The sequence below is a fragment of the Carassius carassius genome, chromosome 1, assembly GCF_963082965.1.
Source record: "Carassius carassius chromosome 1, fCarCar2.1, whole genome shotgun sequence".
Classification (NCBI taxonomy): Eukaryota; Metazoa; Chordata; class Actinopteri; order Cypriniformes; family Cyprinidae; genus Carassius; species Carassius carassius.
The window spans coordinates 16,975,877-16,994,592 of NC_081755.1; the positions used below are offsets into that span (position 1 = coordinate 16,975,877).

The following is an 18,716-nucleotide window of genomic DNA, read 5'->3' on the forward strand; positions in this document are numbered from 1 at the left end:
TTGTGCTGCTTTAATGTTTTGATAAAAACTGTGACACATTTTTTTCAGGATTCTTTAAATGACCAATAGAACGTTAAATTAACAGAATAACAAAAATTTGAAATAAAAATATTTTTTAATATTATGAATATCTTTAATGTAATTTTTGATTAATTTAATGCATCCTTTCTGAATAAAAATTCAATTTGTTAATTAAAAATAAATAAATAAATAAACTTTCAGTCCCCAACCTTTTGAAATTGAAATAATTTAAATCATCTATAATATAACTGTACCAATAATTCCAGACTTTATTATTATTAGTAGTAGCATCAATATTATTTTGAATCACTCGGCCCTGTGAATCAAAGGCCTGTACACTAAAATAAGCTTTGATGTCTTTAAAATATCTTTTGATGTCTGTGTAAAATATCAAAGCTTTTTTCTTTCCTTTTGATTTTGGGGTGAAATACGGTAAGACCTGGACATGTAGGTCCTTTTTGAAACAAGATTTACAATTATTCATCCATCCTACTGCTATGTAGGGTTGTGGGCCACAAGTTAACAATTAATCAATCAGATACTGTATGTCACATCACATCCTAACCTCAACACAGGGGGCTTAATCTGTGATCTGTCATACCTGTGTGTGTTTGAGAGGGGTGAGGTGGACCATGAGCCATCAGTCTGACCCAACTCAGACACCCAGTCCGGCAGCACTGCAGATCCCTGCTCCTGTGACTTTGCCAGCAACGGCTCATCAAAATAAATGGACTAAAAACAGAAAAAAAATCACAATGCTCAACGATCACCACTGATTCCAGGTCTCAGACCTATAAAACCTTTTGTGGTGTTATGTTGCCTTATACAAATCAAGTATCAGTGCAGTATTTACCATGTACGTAGGTAAAGTCTTTAGGCTGCCTGCTTCAGGTCTGTGGGTAAAGGGACCCTCTAAAACTCCTTTTCTGAGCATGTGCAGAAGGAGCCGGGCGTACATGTTACGATTTTTCCTTCCAGTCAGTCCAGAGCCACAGGTCTCAAGATCACACAACTTTTTAATCCACAGTGCACACCGTTGCCGATCTGACGGGCAAATGTGGTTTTTGAAAAAGATCATTTTCAAGTAGAATTTTCTTATTTGAAGACTTACAAATCCTGTGTTGAGATGACAGAGCTCTCTCTCTCTCTCTCTCTCTCTATATATATATATATTCTCACCTGTCTTGTCAGTCAGTTTGAGCACATATGGCTTCATGTCCACAAGGTAATGATCAAACTCAGAGTCCAGAATCCCAAAGCAGTCCTGTTCACTCATGTTGCTCCTGAATGCATGAAAAGACTAATTAAAACAACCTATAGTTTACTGTATCCATATGTAACTTTGGGTATGTATTTTTGGTGCATGTTTTAGCTAATTATCATAGCAGACAGCCATAAATGACAGACATATCATTATTTGTTAACATACAGCATGCAGCCTATGACATGGGTTTAAAAGTCTAATGATAACAATAATTAGTAATATTTATGTGATGTGGTGCGATAGTTTATATTAAATAATAATTTATAGATACATAATTCTTTTTCATCATTGTGTTAGCTCACCAGTTAGCAGAAGTCATTCACAAATACTGAGAAGCGCTACTTCTGCGATAGGCTTGTATAAACGGGTAATGTAAACGTCAGTGTTGATGTAAACGTAAGTCTACGGTTAACAGTTGTTGAGCACTAAATCATTTTGAATGATAATAATGTCTTCGCAGAGTGTGATCTGCAGCTGTGATTGTGCGCTATTCCTTCACTTGTTGCTACTTTACGCTCCCAAACGGTTTCAAACTGACAAACTGTGAAGTCATATTTCAAGAACCCTTATTGATTCAAAATAAAAGTCTCACATAACGGAGTTGTATTTCCCCACCGTTACTTGTACTTTGTAAATATAACTACTTTGTTTTGTACAATTTTTACTTTCTTTTTATTGTAAGCTGAGATGCAAATATTCAAATTTATAACATATTTGGATATTTGTTTTACACAATTAGAGGACTAACTGTTGTACTTTATATATTTTTCTCTATTTATTTTCTCCTAACTGATAAACAAGTTATCACATGCTTCTTGCAACAGCTTGTGCATAATAGCTTTACATTTCAGCAATATCTCTCACACCGAGAAAACATTATTTAGTTGTTGTCTCTATGTGTTCTATACGTTTCCTTGCGCTTTTTACTTTTAATTTGAAGAATTGTATTCCTCATGTCGCCAGAAAATAGCGCATTATTTGTAGCTTCATTCCGTTCCTCACGATAAGCGTTTCCGTTTCCTAGCAACCATAAAATCACAGGTGAAACAAACACGTGTAGTTAAGTTTGATATTTAGGGTGCTTTATTTATTTATTTGCAAGCGATTAATTGCATTCACTAGAAACAGGTTAGATTTAGTTATAAATCAATTAGCACTAACTCTCTTGGTTTTGTGTAACCGGCTACCGGTCTTGTAGATCCGTAACTATGTCACAGCCTACTAACTTATTGATAAATGTATTCACTTATATTAACCCAAACAGTTCAAATTATTATTATATATTTTTTTTATTTTTTGCAAAAACCAATTCTACAATAAAGTTTACGACCAAACAAATAGGCTATATATATAAATATTAATTATTTGGCCAAAGGTTTTGGTTTAAAGGTTTTGTTTATTTATTTATTTGTATTGCTTGAAAAAAACAATGGTGCCAATGGTATAAACAAATATATAGAATATATAGAATATCATTAGCATATTAAGTAAAGATCATGTTATGATATATTTTGCACATTTTCTACTGTTAATATATCAAAACGTAATTTTGATTAGTAATGTGCATGGTAAAGAACATTTGGACAACTTTAAAATCGACCCCCCCCCCCCCCCCAACATTTATTTATTTATTTATTTATTTATTTATATATATATATTTATATATATATATATATATATATTTTTTTTTTTTTTTTTTTTTTTTTCATAGATTTTAAGACAGTTGTATCTCAGCCAAATATAGTCATTTCCTAACAAACCATACATCATTGGAAAGCTTATTTATTCAGCTTTTTTGTATACATCTCAATAAAAAAAGACCCTTATAACTGGTTTTGTGGTCCAGGGACACATAATTATCTAATTATAGAGAGGTTTCTGATAGTCGACTGACTTTTGTTCTGCAGCGCCCGACTCATCGCGTTTCATCGCGTTTGGAACTGTACAGCTGACGTGTTTCTGGTTTTCGTCCACGGGATGGCGTCATACACCATCGTATTGAGTGACGAGTGGACAGGCACTATGGAGAGCGTTGACGTCAGTGTCAGTGAGAGAGGCGCGCGCTGTAACAGGAGAGCAGCAGCTGAACGCGTACAGTAGACGCGTCGACTCGCGCAGCGGAGGAGAGTAGACACACACACACACACACACACCTGAGGAATAGCGGCGCGATGGCTGATCATCTCATACAGATCAATGACTCTTCCGCCGCTTTCAACCGTTTCGCGCGGAAAGGAGCTCAGCGAAAGAAGAACGTGCACGAAGTTAAAAACCACAAATTTATCGCTCGATTCTTCAAGCAGCCCACATTCTGCAGCCACTGCACCGACTTTATCTGGTAACATGCTTTGCATTCAGTACTCATGCATTACACTTGAAACTGAGAAATTGCAGTCTTGAATGTTTGGTTTGACAGCTGACAATCATGTCTTACTTTTCTAGTGGCAAGCATAACACCTCAAGTAATACAAGAAAAAAAAATCATAGAAAATTGAGGTGCATAGCCTGCATGAATAAATTAGCATGACAATATGTTTGAGTTTTCATTTTGTGCTTGAATTTGGGGAAGGGGGTTAATTTATTTAGCTTATTCTCTATTTATGTAGCGTAAATTTAGGGTTTATATTTACTAAATTAATTGGATCATTTGTTTCTATGATACAAAACGTCTTAAAATTACTTACATGCAAAAAACAAAAACAAACTCTTGACCTTATTTTGACAGGTGTCAATCATATTTTACTTTATAGTTCTCAGTAATACACACACACACACACACACACACACACACACACACACACACACACACACACACACACACACGCAAACCTCTTAAAAATGCTTAAATATAAATAAACAGCAGATATTTTGTAGTTCCATGCATGAAACCACTTTATTTTATAGGTCACTGTTTTGTGTAATTTCATCATTTATTGTTCTATTCATTCATTCTATAAAAACAGGTATGTTCTTCTATGTATTATATTCTATGTGTAGGTATGTATGGTCATGCATTAATAATAGTAATATTCGTATAAAGTTTAAATATATATTTAATATTAATAATGTTTCATTTCGACAACAGACTGTCAGTTACGGTTAATGAGCTATTAATGCACATTCAGAAAACCATTTCATGACATCATGAAACTGGATTTGCTGAACAGATGTTTGGTGACATTTTAATACCCAAATCCAGTTTTAATACCCTTCAACCTTTAAAATAATTGAGGTTAAAGAGTTTATTTTGTGCATTTAAAAAATTAGAAAATTCCCAGGAAAGGGTGGAAAGTATTTTAGGTTCAGGTTACATTTTGAAGCATTATCACTAACACATTTTTTTTTCTGTCATTTTCAAATGCAACTCTACAGGGGATTTGGAAAGCAAGGCTTCCAGTGCCAAGGTACTGTGTGTGTGTGTGTGTGTGTGTGTGTGTGTGTGCTGTAGTGGGAAGTTGTGGTTTAGTGTCACAGATTCTATCACTGATGCATTTGCTCATGTATTGATCTTTACGCTATTCTACTGTACATCACGGCAGATGAGGACATTGAGTACACACATGTTAATTTTATTTCATCATTGTGCCATTAAGGTACACATAATCTGGATAATGTGGAAAATGCTGGCCTTGCCAGAGCTCTGGCGTTTTCTGTAAGGGTCCTTGGCAAATTTGTTTAAATCTTGGCTCTGCCTTGTCATTTTTGGCTTCTGATAAATGGCAGATCCCAAATCTGAAAGGGTTTTGAAGAACACTGTATGGCTGCAGTAAACTACAGTACATGCCCAGTTGTGCTGAATTCTGTGCCTCTGTTCTGACATTACAACATCCCTGTGAGGAACTTGACCATCCGGCACAAAACCCAGACCTGAGCACCGCTGATGAATGATTATGTCATGATTAAGCAACCAGCACTTTTCCTGCCCTATAAGATTACTGAAATCTAACTGATTTTTCAGGGAATTCATGTCCACAATATGACAGCAATAACTCCCTGACCACCCAGAAATGTTAGTTATTTTTGCATCCCTTACAGATTTTAACCATGGCTTGATTGCAGTAAAAGTACAGTAACCATGTTTTTTTTGGCATATTGATTAGCATGAGAAAATGTGATTATTACATGCTGGTTGCTTGCTGACATTGCTTGTCCATTTCAGCTAAACTCCATCCATTCAGAATCAGAATCAGGTTTGTTCGCCAGGTGTGCGCAAACACTCAAGGAATTTGTGCTCATGGTAAATACAAACATACATGCATACATACACATCTGACATGAGAACTAAAAATAAAAATAAAATAAAAATAAAAGAATCTGGAACAGTATATTGATTTATGTACAGATTTGTGCATTTTACTCTATATAGAACTGTATAAATAATAGAGATATGCATATGTATTTACATAATACTTGAGAAAGACAATAATTAAAGATGTAGAATGATTTACCGAAATAATTACAGAACACTGGTACTGATTCATACGTTAGCTGTTTAAGCTGGAGACGGGGGAAAAAACATTTATGTCTAAATGTTCTAGTGCCCAGAGATCTGTAACATCTGCCTGAGGGGAGAAGTGCAAACAGGTTGTGTCCTGGGTGAGAGGGGTCTTTGATGATGTTACCTGCCCGTTTCTTCACTCTGGTCCTGAAGACTGGGCAGGTACACACCAATGATCCTTTCTGCAGTCCTAACAGTCCGTTGTAATCTTCTTTAGTGGGGAAGTCATGGCCTAGAGGTTAGAGAGTTTGACTCCTAACCCTAAGGTTGTGGGTTCAAGTCTTGGGCCGGTAATACCACGACTGCCCTTGTGCAAGGCACTGAACCCCCAACTGCTCCCAATGGTGGCCCAATGCTCTGGGTTTGTGTTCACAGTGTGTGTGTGTGTGTGTGTGTGTGTGTGTGTGTGTGTGTGTGTGTGTGCACTTTGGATGGGTTAAATGCAGAGCATGATTTCTGAGTATGGGTCACCATACTTTGCTGTATGTCATGTCACTTTCACTTAAGTCTGATTTGCTGGTTGACCCAAACAAGACAGTTATAGAAGAGCACAGAACCAACTCAATAAAAGCTGAGTAAAACTGTGTCATCTGTGCCTGAGGCAGGCTGAGGCTCAGCTGACGAAAGAAAGTACAACCCCTTCTGAGCCTTTTTCACAATGGAGTCAATGTGATTGTCCCACTTCAGGTCCTGAGAGACGGTTGTGCCTAAGAACCTGAATGACTCCACTGCAGCCACAGTGCTGTTCATGATGGTGAGTGGGGGGAGAGCAGGGGGTTCCTCCTGAAGTCCACAATCATCTCCACAGTGTTGAGCTCCAGGTTGTTGTGACTGCATCAGACAGCAAGCTGCTCAACCTCCTGTCTGTAAGCTGACTCGTCACCATTCTGAATGAGGCCAATGACTGTGGTGTCAGAGCTTGACAGAGGGGTCTTTAGAGGTGCAGTAATTTGTGTAGAAGTTCCCAAGATATTATATCGGGTTCTTCAACCCCAAACATACATGAACCAGCAGGTTTTTTGGGTTACTTGACAGGCAAGTGTGTTGTAGCAGGGTTTAACTGAAGTCTTCACGACAGTAAACTCTCCAAGAGCTGGGTTAAAACATTGACTTGCTAAAACAACATGACTTGTCAGAGCCATGCTGCAGCAATAACATATTTGGTTAAAAAAATAAAAATAAAAAAAGAATTAGGATGTTTACATAAGATTTGATGATATAAGTTCCTAAAAAGTGTATCTTTTCATTTTGAATCATTGAGCAGAACTACAGGATGACACAAGAGCTGGCATACTCAGATGGTCACAGATGGCAAAGGTATCTTGTGTATCATATTTGTGTATCTTCCTGTCAACTGGACTTTTGCCATGGAAAATGGTCAAGTCTTTGAGGATGTGTGGGTACATCCGTGAATATTTTTCCAAAGACCTCTGCAGTGTTATACCAGAGACAAATTTACACAAGTACATAATAGAGCCTGACCGATATGGGTTTTTTGGGGGCTGATTCCGATACCGATATTAGGGAGTAAAAATAGACAGATACCAAAGTATCGGCCGATATTCTTTTTGTGTAGGCTATATTATAGTACAGTATAGTCAAATGTTTGTACAAACTTCCAATTTGTGTGTCCAAACTTTGACTTTTAGCCTACATAAACAGAATATATAAACATAAAAATATTTTTTGCAATGATAACTCAGATGTGGTGATCACACACTTATAATGATGTGACAAACATAGGCCTATGTATAGTGGAGGCAGGGTATTTAATAATTTAACAATAGACTTTATTATTCAAAATGAGTCTGATTAACTTAACAGTAAACTTCACTTCACTTATTATAAATAACTTTAATAACACAAATAGAAAAAAAAAAAAAATATATATATATATATATATATAACAAGGTAACTGTGTAGGGCAAGCAAGCTGCTGCCAAACAAACAGTAGCAGTTTGGCAGAACTGATGGCACAAAATGTGGTACTTATGTAATAGTTAATTTATGATCTAACAAAGCATATGAGTTATGAATTGTACATTAGCATTGAGTCTCTCCAACTAGTTGACAACATAGTGTTAAATCACCATATGGTAGATTCAAGCCACCACCGCACTGCCGCCTACTGGAGTGCAAAAAATACTAACTTTTCAATATGCTACATTATTGACTGTACTGACAAACTATGCTGACACCTGTGTCTGCACCTCAACAGGACGCAACAAAGCCATCGTTGAAAATCATTTAAACTTTGTGTCCGCACGTCATAAATAGGATATATAAACACCAGCATTGACACACTGACAGCATCAGCTCCATTGGCCGTAACACAGGCTATAACACACTGCAGATGAGTGCTGTGATGCACAGATCAGCTATAGTCTCTTATGTCATTGACCGTCCATTCATCATATCATCATGCAAAACTAAGAATTAGAATCATTGTAAAGTTATGATCGAATATAGGTGCAGGTGGGTGGCGGAAGGATAATTTGAAACAGTGGACTCATCTCTACACTACATTGACCTGGGTCGCCAGTAGCAAACAATAAAGCATGCTCTGCTGGACAAACAAAGTAATTACACCATTCAGTATCTGCGTTATATGCTCTGTAAAAAATTATTAATATCTGCGGAATGTGTATATATTATCGATATATCGGTGACAGACTCATATCAGCAGATAATATCGGCTTAACAATATATCGATCGGCCTCTAGTACATTAGCACAAATGACTGGTCAAGGCATTGTAAGCATGCATTCTTCTGTCCATTTAGGATTTCACAGGTCTTTTTTTTTTCTTTTCTACACAGCCTAAGATGCTTCAGCTTTTAAAAAATGCTGATGAAATATGCAGCATTCTATAATGATAAGAAAGCTGAATGCATATTTGATACATTTGTTGGACTCAGAATTATACATTTTGATTAACTAATATAGCTTTCCCATTTAGAATGTTTTTTTTTTTTAGAAACATTGTTAAAAAGACAAAAATTCACACAATGTTGCAAATGTCGCATCTTGAATATGAGCGCAGTCTGCATGGAGAACTTTTATGCCATCATGTAAAACTCCTGAACATGCAGATTTCAATTGAAAGACAGCATTTTGTTTACAAAATTTCGCAGAGCTACGGTCAGTGTTGTGCCAGTTCATACTTAAAAAGAACTAGCTCAAAGTTCAGTTCACACAGATGATAATGAACTATTTCATGTTCATAGTTCATTTAAAAAAAAAAAAGAACTAAGTGCACATATCTAAAAACGAACTAGTTCACGTTCATTTGTTAATTTTTTTGCTTGTTTGGGATCTGACTGTCCAGCGTATTTGAAAAAGTTAAGCAAACTTTCCTGTCTTTTTGACATTTTTCCCCTGCGTGAAACGATCGAGGCTAACAGCAATCTCAACTAGTACAACAAGCGCGCAAGTCATGTGTCACAAACATTGAACACTACACCAACAGTAATTTTTTTTTCATTTAGGCAATCAATTTTTGTGACACAGGAGGTGCCAGATCCAATGTCGGAGGTGACGGAACATGTTCCAGCTCAAATTAAGCCCTGGTAAAACCTGACTTTTCAAATGAGCGTGAACGTGAACTGCGCGTGCTGTTCATTTCTGCCAGAGTGAGCGCCCCTCTCGTTCACGTTCATTGTATGAAAAGTGATTCGTTCAGTTCAGCGTTCGGTGAAAATATGAACGCGTTCAGTGAGCGTCGTTCATTGAACGCGTTCATGCACAACACTGGCTACGGTTAATATAACCGCAGCTTTAGTGTTTTCTGAGTTTATAATGGCATTGTGTTTAATTACACTGTGTTCTGTTGTTTTCAGTAGCAGAGCGGCTCAATTTGCAGTAAATGCTGCTCTACACGAACACAATCTTTACATCTCGCTTAATCTGTGTTGCAATTAAGGGAATATGGCAACCCATACTCAGAATTTAACCCATCTAAGTGCGCACACACAGCAGTGGGCAGCCATATTGCTGCAGTGCCCGAGGAGCAGTTAGGTCTTCAGAACCTTGCTCGGGGGTCTTACCTCAGTCGTGGTATTGAGGGTGGAAGAGAGTGCTTTTTATTCACTCCTCCCACCAACAAATCCTGCCAGACCTGAGACTCGAACCCACAATCTTCTGGTAACAAGTTTCTGCCAGGATCACTTTATTCTGTTTTGAACAATTTCACTTTTCAACATTTTCCAAATGTGTGAACTTTACACATAGTTTGCTTGCTTGCCGTTAATTGCATTGCATTATATAAGTTATAGCACTTATCAAGTGGCTGAAAATATGGTACTTATGTAATAGTTCATTTATGATCTAACAAAGCATCTGAGTTATGAATTGTACATTTGGATCTTGATTGCATCTTGTGTAGCTGGAAGCTCTTGTGTTGTGTAGAGCATGTTTTGAGTCTTGTAAGAATCACATATGTAATGACCATCAGCCTATAAGCAGTCATCAAGATGAAGGTTATTTAAGAGGCATCACTGTCCCTTGTGTTAAAGCTTTTGGCCTGCATGTTTTTTACTTAAGCAACCCTGTCATAACTGCTTCCTCTTTCCAAGCACCTGCCACATGGTTACATAGTCTGTCTCCCTAATTAAGTGTCATTGCAGTCAGCATGTGTTGCTCCAGACGACTCTAACCTCTGTCCATGCAATAACCTGCCTGTCTGCAACTACCTCTTCACTGGAGAACGTGCTGCATGCAGAGAATTGAGGACAGCATGAAAACATGAAGGAAACTGGCTAAAACAAGCGCATTAAGCATGCTCTGAACAGGCTGACAGTGAGGCTGTTGGTGAGCTCACAGATGGTTTCACTGATGGACGGTTGGCTGTGGGAGCTGGTTGGTGTGCAGTGGAGTGGGAAGCGAACACGAGGGCCAGGCCAGAGATTGCATGTTCTTGGAAGCGTTAGGGAGATGTGTAATGGCGTGTAACAATGAAAAGGCTTCTGATACCCGACCAAGTGATTTGAGACACGGGATGAGGGACACCAGATCTGTGCTCACCTGCGTTTTGAGCATGCTTCTCCAAAACTGCTACTGAGAGTGGAATAAGACACATGAGGTATTCTGAAAAAGACCAGCGTGTGGATTCATGAAAAGCCCCCACATCATGTTTTTTATATTTTTAAAAGATCTATACAGGGTTTTCACAAAAATAAAATAAAATAAAATAAAATAAAATAAAATATAGACTCAAAAATATAAAAATAATGCCTCCTAAATATTACGATCCACTATCAGTACTGTATGTAAGTTTATCTACAGAGTCATAGTCATTTACCTGTATTTTCTTATTTTCTTATTCTGTTGTGATTGGAATGTTTTTGGACTTTGGCCCGTTGTCATGTTTTCAATGTTGCCATTGCCTTATTGATTGCTATCTGTAACTGGACAGATTACTAGGCAATGTAATTATGCTTTTATGATGACACTATTTGTTCGTATACATAAAAACTGCCATTAATGAATGATTAACACAATATCTGAAGAAAATGTTTGCAAAACCCCTCATCGCTCATCTTCTGAGCTACTGGCGGTGTAGGAGGGGCCCAGTTTGAATCTTGTGTTTTCCAAACAGTTATTGAAAATCCAGCTTGGTGCACCTTTAAAGAGCCTTTCTCAAGCAGGCTGTTGCAATCATTCGCTCTTTCTAGAATAAATGTTTGTGTGTGTGTGTTTTTGTGCTGTTAGTGAATAAGTTCTGTGTAGGCGCTCTCATACAGTATGTACTGAATGCTGCCTGAAAGTTTTGGTTTATTATATATAGCTAGTATTGAATGCTTAAATAATTATAAACAACTGAACCATTAATGTAAAATCTCTAATGTTGTGCGTCATTCCATTTATATTTGCTCTTGGGGCATGCAAAACTGCTAATATGCTTTCTAGAATAAAAATTGAATTACTGTAGCATAGTCCGATAAATGCATCTGACTCACGACAGAACACACTGAATGATGTCCTAACTGGGTGAATGTGATTTCACCAAGTACAACATGTTCCTGGATCAACATCCTTGTTGCTTGGTAAAATCACACCGGCCATCCTCACTGCTAGCAGTGGTTTCAGCTGGTGTTTTTAATTGCATTTAGGTGGTCTCCCAGCCAGCCTGACCTGTTATCAAGTGCCCAAAACCCAGCCTGACAAGTCTGGGGCCAGCTTAGACCACCAAAAAAAGTTTAGTCTGGAATTGAATTAAGCTGCTTGTTTGAGCAGGGATGACAGACAGACATCAGACAGACACCAGCTGCCCTCACTCTACCTACAGTGACCACTTGAGAGAGAGCTCTAACTAGTGTGTGGGTCTCATGGCTACTGTGCTGTATTCTGTTACAGATCATTAGGAATATGATAAGAATCTCTGTTTAGCCTCAGTACTCCCAGAAAATAAAAAAGTCAATGGTAATTTTCTATGGCCTCTTCTGTGGAGAGAATATTTGATTTAGCGAAATTTCCACTTTCCTTTGAAACCTTCTTTACAAGCCTCTGAGGAGTCAGGTTTGACTATCATTACAGTATCATAATTTTAACGGTAATGTGTCTGTTTGAAGAAATGCAGGTGCCCCTTGTTACCTGCCAGTTACCCTAAATCATTCAAGTTTTGACACAAGGTAAAACTAAACAGATGACATTGTATTAACATAGAACCAACACTGGATGCGGTGGACAAATCAAGCTTACATTAGTACATCCATACATCCATTCTCATTTGCAGGGATCCTCAAATTTGGCTTCCGAGATCCACTTCCTGCAGAGTTTAGCCCCAACCCTGACCCAAATGAAAATAATGGTCTGATCCCTCTCCTCAAGTTGCACAATTTAAATTGCCATTCATACCACACAAGAGCCAAAAAAGTTTTTTTTGTCATTATGTATAACATATAAATCATTTTTTGTCACATAAACCAATTAAATATAAATAAGAACAGACTGCATTTGCTCTAATTGTACCTAATAAGCAAGCAAGACATAAATATTAGCAAGCTAGTGTAATTACCTTTAAGTCTGAATCATTTCTTACCAGAAGCAATCAGATTAAGCTAAAGCAAAAATACATAAATACATCAAATCACAGAAGTGAAATAAGTTGCGAAGAGCTTTTGCAAAGAGAGTCTGTTTGGGAGCACAACCTTCTCATTGTTGTCTGTCTAAGTTCTGTCTGGATTCTCTTCTTCAAGGGTCAGTGCTAACAGTTCTGTCATCACCACTGCACTCTAACCACTCTCTGTTAACAGCATAGCCTTGTCACTGCCCTCTTCAGCACTGGCACAGAATAAATCAGCTGGCTAATGCAGATGTTCTGCCCGTCTCTTCAATCTCCTTTGTGACTTTGAAGTCAGGTGCCCCTTTATCTGGAGAGTCTTGCCATGTCCAGGAATGAAGAGAGCGACGCTGTGACTGAAGGGTGAGCTTGAGCGAGCCGGTGGAGTTAGTGAGCCGCTGGCAAGGAGAACGTAAACAGTCTGAGAGCTGCGGTTTGAGTTGACGGGTGAGAGCGGTGAAAAACAGAAGTGGATGTTTTCGTCACAGAGTGAGCATTAGCAGAACGCAGGCTGACACGGTATCAGTTGCTGTTTCTGAGGGTCTGGAAGATTTCCCTTGCTATCTCTGTTTTATTTAACCTTTCGAAGAACTGTTGAAAAAAAAGATTAGACTTCCGATAAGAGCACATGTCTCCAAATGTCAGACTCAAGAAACAGTTCATGCCCTCATTTATGTGCCTGAGAGTGACTTACACTGACTGTTCTAGACTTTTATTGCTTGTTATTTGAGTTCACCATTGGCATCTCTGTTTTGAAATCACTCTATTGTTCCCGGTTACTGAAAATCCCTAACCAGCAATACCACAAATATAAAAACAATAATTAGGCAAAATAATGTAAAATGAAATGCTGTTCTTTTGAACTTTCTGTTCATCAAAGACTTCCTCTAAAACATTAAGCATCACAGCTGTTTTCAACTTTGATTATAAGTGTTTCTTGAGCAGCAAATTAGCATATTAAAATTGAAGACTGGAGTGATTTTTGGTCAAATAAATGCAGCCTTGGAGAGCATAAGAGACTTATGAAAAAATTACTGACCACAAAATGTTTCTGCAGTGCCTCTATATAGTACACTTTTTTTTATTATAAAAAGGTACGAAAAATCCTGTTTTCCATTAAACGAAGTGTGAGTTTAAACTACTGCATATGGATAGCGTTTGTATCTGAGCTATTTGTTTCATTTGAAGTGACAGCAATGTGTTTTAGTGCAGTTGAAGTGTTTATGTGTGTGCTTGTTCCTGTCGGCTCTCCTCAGCAGTATGGTAATGAGTTTCATTTGAACGTCTATCTTTCTGAGGCCTCTGCCAAATTAAGAGCCCTTGCACCGCTCTGCTGCACTTCCTGTTTGCTTTGATGTCTCTCAGAGCCGTACCCTTCATTACCACATCCCTCTGTCAGATATCCCAAATGCTATGTGCCACAGAAGACAAGGCTTGTGGAAAAGATTTTGAAGACAAGGCTGACACCTTACAGAGATGGTAGCCTCGTTACGAAAGCGGGCCTAAATTTGTTCAGTTGTTCAATTTGTTCAACTTAAAGTTGTCATGAGATTGTCTTTATTGTGACAGTGAAGCTTAATTTCCAAATGTGTTTAAGATCCAAGATGTGACTGAGAGTAAAATTTTGTGGTTACTTCTCAAAAATGGTTCTTTCATTGCTTCAAAAGCAGAAATAAAATATAACTGAGAAATGTATTAGTGTCACAGTGTCTAAAATACTATATTTCGTCCTCTCACTGAGGAGAAGTAAAAGTAGACACGAAAGAGGAGAATTTGATGAGAAATGTTTTGAGTTCATGTTGAGAACACAGACCTATGTTTGCAGACTCATGTGCACTTCAAGTGGACATTATTGTAATTACCATTGTTGGTGAAAGTTAAATATACAGAATTATAATATTGTGTTAGTCAATTAAAAAAGTAAGTCAATTAAAAAAGTAGTCGTCTAGCTGACTGCATCTTGTATTATTATTATTATTTTTTATTTTTTCTAAAATCCTGTCAAACGTGCACAAACTACTAGCTACTACTAAATATTGTAGAAACATAATTTTCTGTAAAGTTGCTTTGTAACGATTTGTATTGTAAAAAGCGCTATACAAATAAACTTGAATTGAATTGAATTAAAAAAGTAACTATGATAAATTAGTTGATTTTTATAGAAAGTCCCCCGCTCCCAATTTCTCTGGACAAGAGAGCTATCAGTTCATAAATGAGAAAACAAAGAACTTGTATTACAAATTTTCTTGTAAATGTAAAAGTAATGCGTTACTTTGCTAGTTACTTGAAAAAGGTCATTTGATTACATAACTCGCATTACTTGTGACCACAACACTGGCAATTATGAGTTCCAAGGACATGAATGAACAAGAAAAGTCATATTTACCAGCAGGAATCTAAACAAAAAATTTTTTAATGAATGATTTCACAAGTTACTTTAATTTTATATGATGTGAAGGTGTAATAAACAGGTGATAGACAATAAGAAAGTTAATTTCTCTTTCACAATTTGCTAACTGTGTTACACAGATATTTACCATATACAAATAAAAGAGAAATTAATAATTTTCATGTTTCAAATTCAAATGTAGTTGTTCAGGGGGTTACAATATTTCAATCTTGAATCTTTGACATGTGATAATATGGGGATAACGGTCCCAAGTGCAACTAAAAGCAGCATCAGATATCTTTGGCCAGAATCAGTCACCCAATAGGTCGATTACTCTTGTCAATCCACTTCCAAAATCTACAAACAGCCTTGTCAATAGATGCACATTTGCTGGTTTCAATTTTGTTTTTTTTTTAATTTAGATTTAACTTTGTGTTTAAATAGAGTCCGATTAAAGGTATACTCTGTATTTTTCCCCTCAGTCTCACTGTTTATTAAAGAAATGAAAAGTACTTTCAATGTTAGATGAAGACTTTGGTTATATTGGTAACCTAATAACATTCTTATTCTGCATGACATGCTTCGAACCTCTTAAGCAGAATAATACTAGTCACCATATCTCATTAACCAACTGATAACCTTTTGCCTGCCACACCACTTGAGGTTTAAGATAACATATATCGATCAGTGACTCATAAAAAAAAAAAAAACTAAAACTAATAATTATACATTTTTGCGTATGTTTTATTTGCTATTGTGTGTTGTTTATATAAGCTATCATTCATACTGCCATCTGGATATCAGTTTGAAAAATCCCATATTGATAGAATCTTATGAAAACCATGTGAGTGTCTCACGGCTTCAGTTCAGCTATTAAAAAGATGCTGCTTGTGAGTTTTCTTTCATATGAATAATATATAATGTTATGTTAATACATTATATTGGCGTCTTGAATTGTGACAGAGTTTGGCTGTTGCCGTGTTGAGCTCTCAATTGTAGTGTAGGTGGGGAGCACTTCACCTCATCTCAGAGTACAGCTGAGCTCATTAACCAATCAGCCGGCAGAAGTGAGGGGGTGGTGAACACGAGCTGTGAGGAGAACGTGAAACAATAAACACGTTACACAACGGCCTGCGCTCCTCCTCAGAAGTGGAACTGTTAAGATGGTTTGCCATGTTATTACGTATAGTTAAGAGTAGGGTTTTCTGTGCTCTTGCAATGTAGAATAATGTTAGTTTGGCACAGTGCTTCCTGTTGGGAGAACACAAACTTCATATCACTTACTGTAATGAAACAAGCTGTAGAAGTTAAACTGCACAGCTGCTACAGAAGTTGATGTTGAAATGAAGCTGAGAATAGCATGTCAGTTCAGAATGGGTTTGCTGACAGAGCACTATTTTTTCTTTAGCGCTTTATGTAATATTGTTTCATAGGTTTTTCTAGGCAGATTTTTACAAGCACATTTTCATGGTAGTGCTATAATATATGAAAGTGTACCATAAACATACATGTCATCGTATATTAATTATTTTATTCAGATCATGAACATAATACACCGTACAGCCTTTACATGGTTTCCTACATTTGCAAACACTGCTTTAATATTCTTATTTGCATATTTAAGAGGCTAAAAATGGTGAATGGTCAGGTTCTGCACATGATGAGCATGTGACTAATTTCCAATTGTGGAAATAGTGTTCCTGCTCATCTGTTTTAGAGTGATTAACCTGTTTTAATTGTTTGTTCTTCATCTGTTTATGTTAGATGCTAAAACTAAAGTATGCCTGTAATGTAAGGAACTAGCCAAAAGACACCCCTATATTAATATCATTTTCAGTCAGGTTGATAAGTGCCTAAAATAGCCAGTTATCTTCATATTCTTTCCCAATTATTTAAAGTATACTTGCACTATTGGACTAAAGAGATAGCAAACATAAACTCATAGGATACTTTCTGTTTCTGAAAGCTTGTGATTGTTGTTTAGTATGGAACCATATGGGTAGCATTATTCAATTTGGAATGTAATATGCAAAATGACAATGCAATATGTAAAATGGCAATGCATTTCTGTATTTACATTAACATGTTCCAATACATTTGTGCAACGTATGGTGCAAAATGAAAATGAAAAATAAATTACATAATTTTCATTTGCCATTTCACACACTAGTTTTAATCTGTAAAATGAATACTAATTTTAACGCTTTATAAGTTGCAAAATTAAAATGAAAATGTATTACAGAAATTATTAGGTATGTATAACATGTTCAAGCAAAAACTGTGGCAAAATTATCATTCAAATGCTATTTTTCTTAATTGCATTAACACTCAGTCAAGACACTTATGATTGCATTTTCATTCAATGTCTCGCAATGAATGTAGCAAAATTCAATGTGCACATTGAAAATGCATTCTGAGCCGATCACGTCCCCGCCCCGTCGCGCCACGTCAATCACTGCGTGAACAAGGCGGGGCTTGCAGAAGGTCAAGAGACTCAAGATTCGAGAGGATTCAAGTGAGAGAACATGGACAAGACCGTTGGTCCGTGTACGTTTTGATCATTTCGGTTTATGGCTTCAATATTTCATTCGCACTTGTGGGCGGAGCTGAAACGCTGCTTTCATTTTATTGCCGAATCGCTCCACCTTCAGCTCGGTCTTTTCATTCTTTCAGACAAGAATAAGAGTCACCGCTCACTGTTAATTAGCATAATATTTGAATTAGATGTAGCTGGGCACATAATTCGTGCTGCTGAGACCTGCAAGAGACCCCGTTAAATTATTTCTAGGTTACTGTATTGTATAAATATTGTCCCACTGATAAAAAACAGTGCAGATAGTTCTGTCTCCTTGGATAACAGTGAAGTGAAAATAAATATTACATTTATGAAATAGAATTAAATAGGATTTTTTGGGAAGGTAAGTCTGGCCAGTTATACAGGAACACGAGTCAAACGAGTCTGAAGATCTGAGCTGAATTTGGTGAAACATTAAAGTTCTAGTCTGTGTCAATTACTCTCATAATAAATAATAATAATAATGTTACCAGTATTTTTCGGACTATAAGTCGCACCTAAGTACAAGTTGCATCAGTCCAAAAATACGTCATGACGAGGAAAAAAACATATATAAGTCGAACTGGACTAAGTCGCATTTATTCAGAACCAAGAGAAAACATTACCGTCTACAGCCACGAGAGGGCGCTCTGGGGTAGGCTACAGGAGAACTGAGCAGTATAGAGCTCCCTCTCGCGGCTGTAGATCTTGGTTCATTTCTCTTGGTTCTTTTTCAAATTACTTTTGATAAATAAGTCACACCTGACTGTAAATCGCTGGACCACCAAACTATTAAAAGAAGTGTGACTTATAGTCCGGAAAATACAGTAAATATATGTTGTCTTCCTCAAGCCCAACAAAGAAAACTAAAAAGAGAAACATCATTCAATTTAGTATGTAATAAAACGAATATTACTAATTTATTTAAGAA

General features: G+C 36.9%; 2 protein-coding genes across 8 annotated transcripts in view; one reads left to right on the forward strand and one right to left on the reverse strand.

Annotated features, from left to right (window-relative positions):
* Nucleotides 1-2,276, reverse strand: part of LOC132140432 (centrosomal protein of 112 kDa-like) — a 227,079-nt gene extending 224,803 nt beyond the window's left edge. For 5 of the 6 annotated variants that reach the window (XM_059549250.1, XM_059549233.1, XM_059549242.1 and 2 more), the window contains exons 1-4: nucleotides 1,588-2,275; nucleotides 1,201-1,304; nucleotides 875-1,065; nucleotides 623-753 (exon numbers count right to left, since the gene is read on the reverse strand). In XM_059549250.1, the coding sequence (XP_059405233.1) occupies nucleotides 623-753; nucleotides 875-1,065; nucleotides 1,201-1,304; nucleotides 1,588-1,604 (443 nt within the window). In that variant the 5' untranslated portion in view covers nucleotides 1,605-2,275. Of the gene's footprint in view, nucleotides 1-622; nucleotides 754-874; nucleotides 1,066-1,200; nucleotides 1,305-1,587 lie in introns of all 6 variants that reach the window. The other variant, XM_059549213.1, reaches the window with a different exon arrangement.
* Nucleotides 2,277-3,335: 1,059 nt separating this feature from the next.
* prkcab (protein kinase C, alpha, b) overlaps nucleotides 3,336-18,716 on the forward strand; it is a 227,180-nt gene continuing 211,799 nt past the window's right edge. For both annotated transcript variants that reach the window (XM_059549266.1, XM_059549271.1), the window contains exons 1-2: nucleotides 3,336-3,623; nucleotides 4,658-4,689. In XM_059549266.1, coding sequence (XP_059405249.1) covers nucleotides 3,457-3,623; nucleotides 4,658-4,689 — 199 coding nt within the window. In that variant the 5' untranslated portion in view covers nucleotides 3,336-3,456. The remainder of the gene's footprint in view (nucleotides 3,624-4,657; nucleotides 4,690-18,716) is intronic.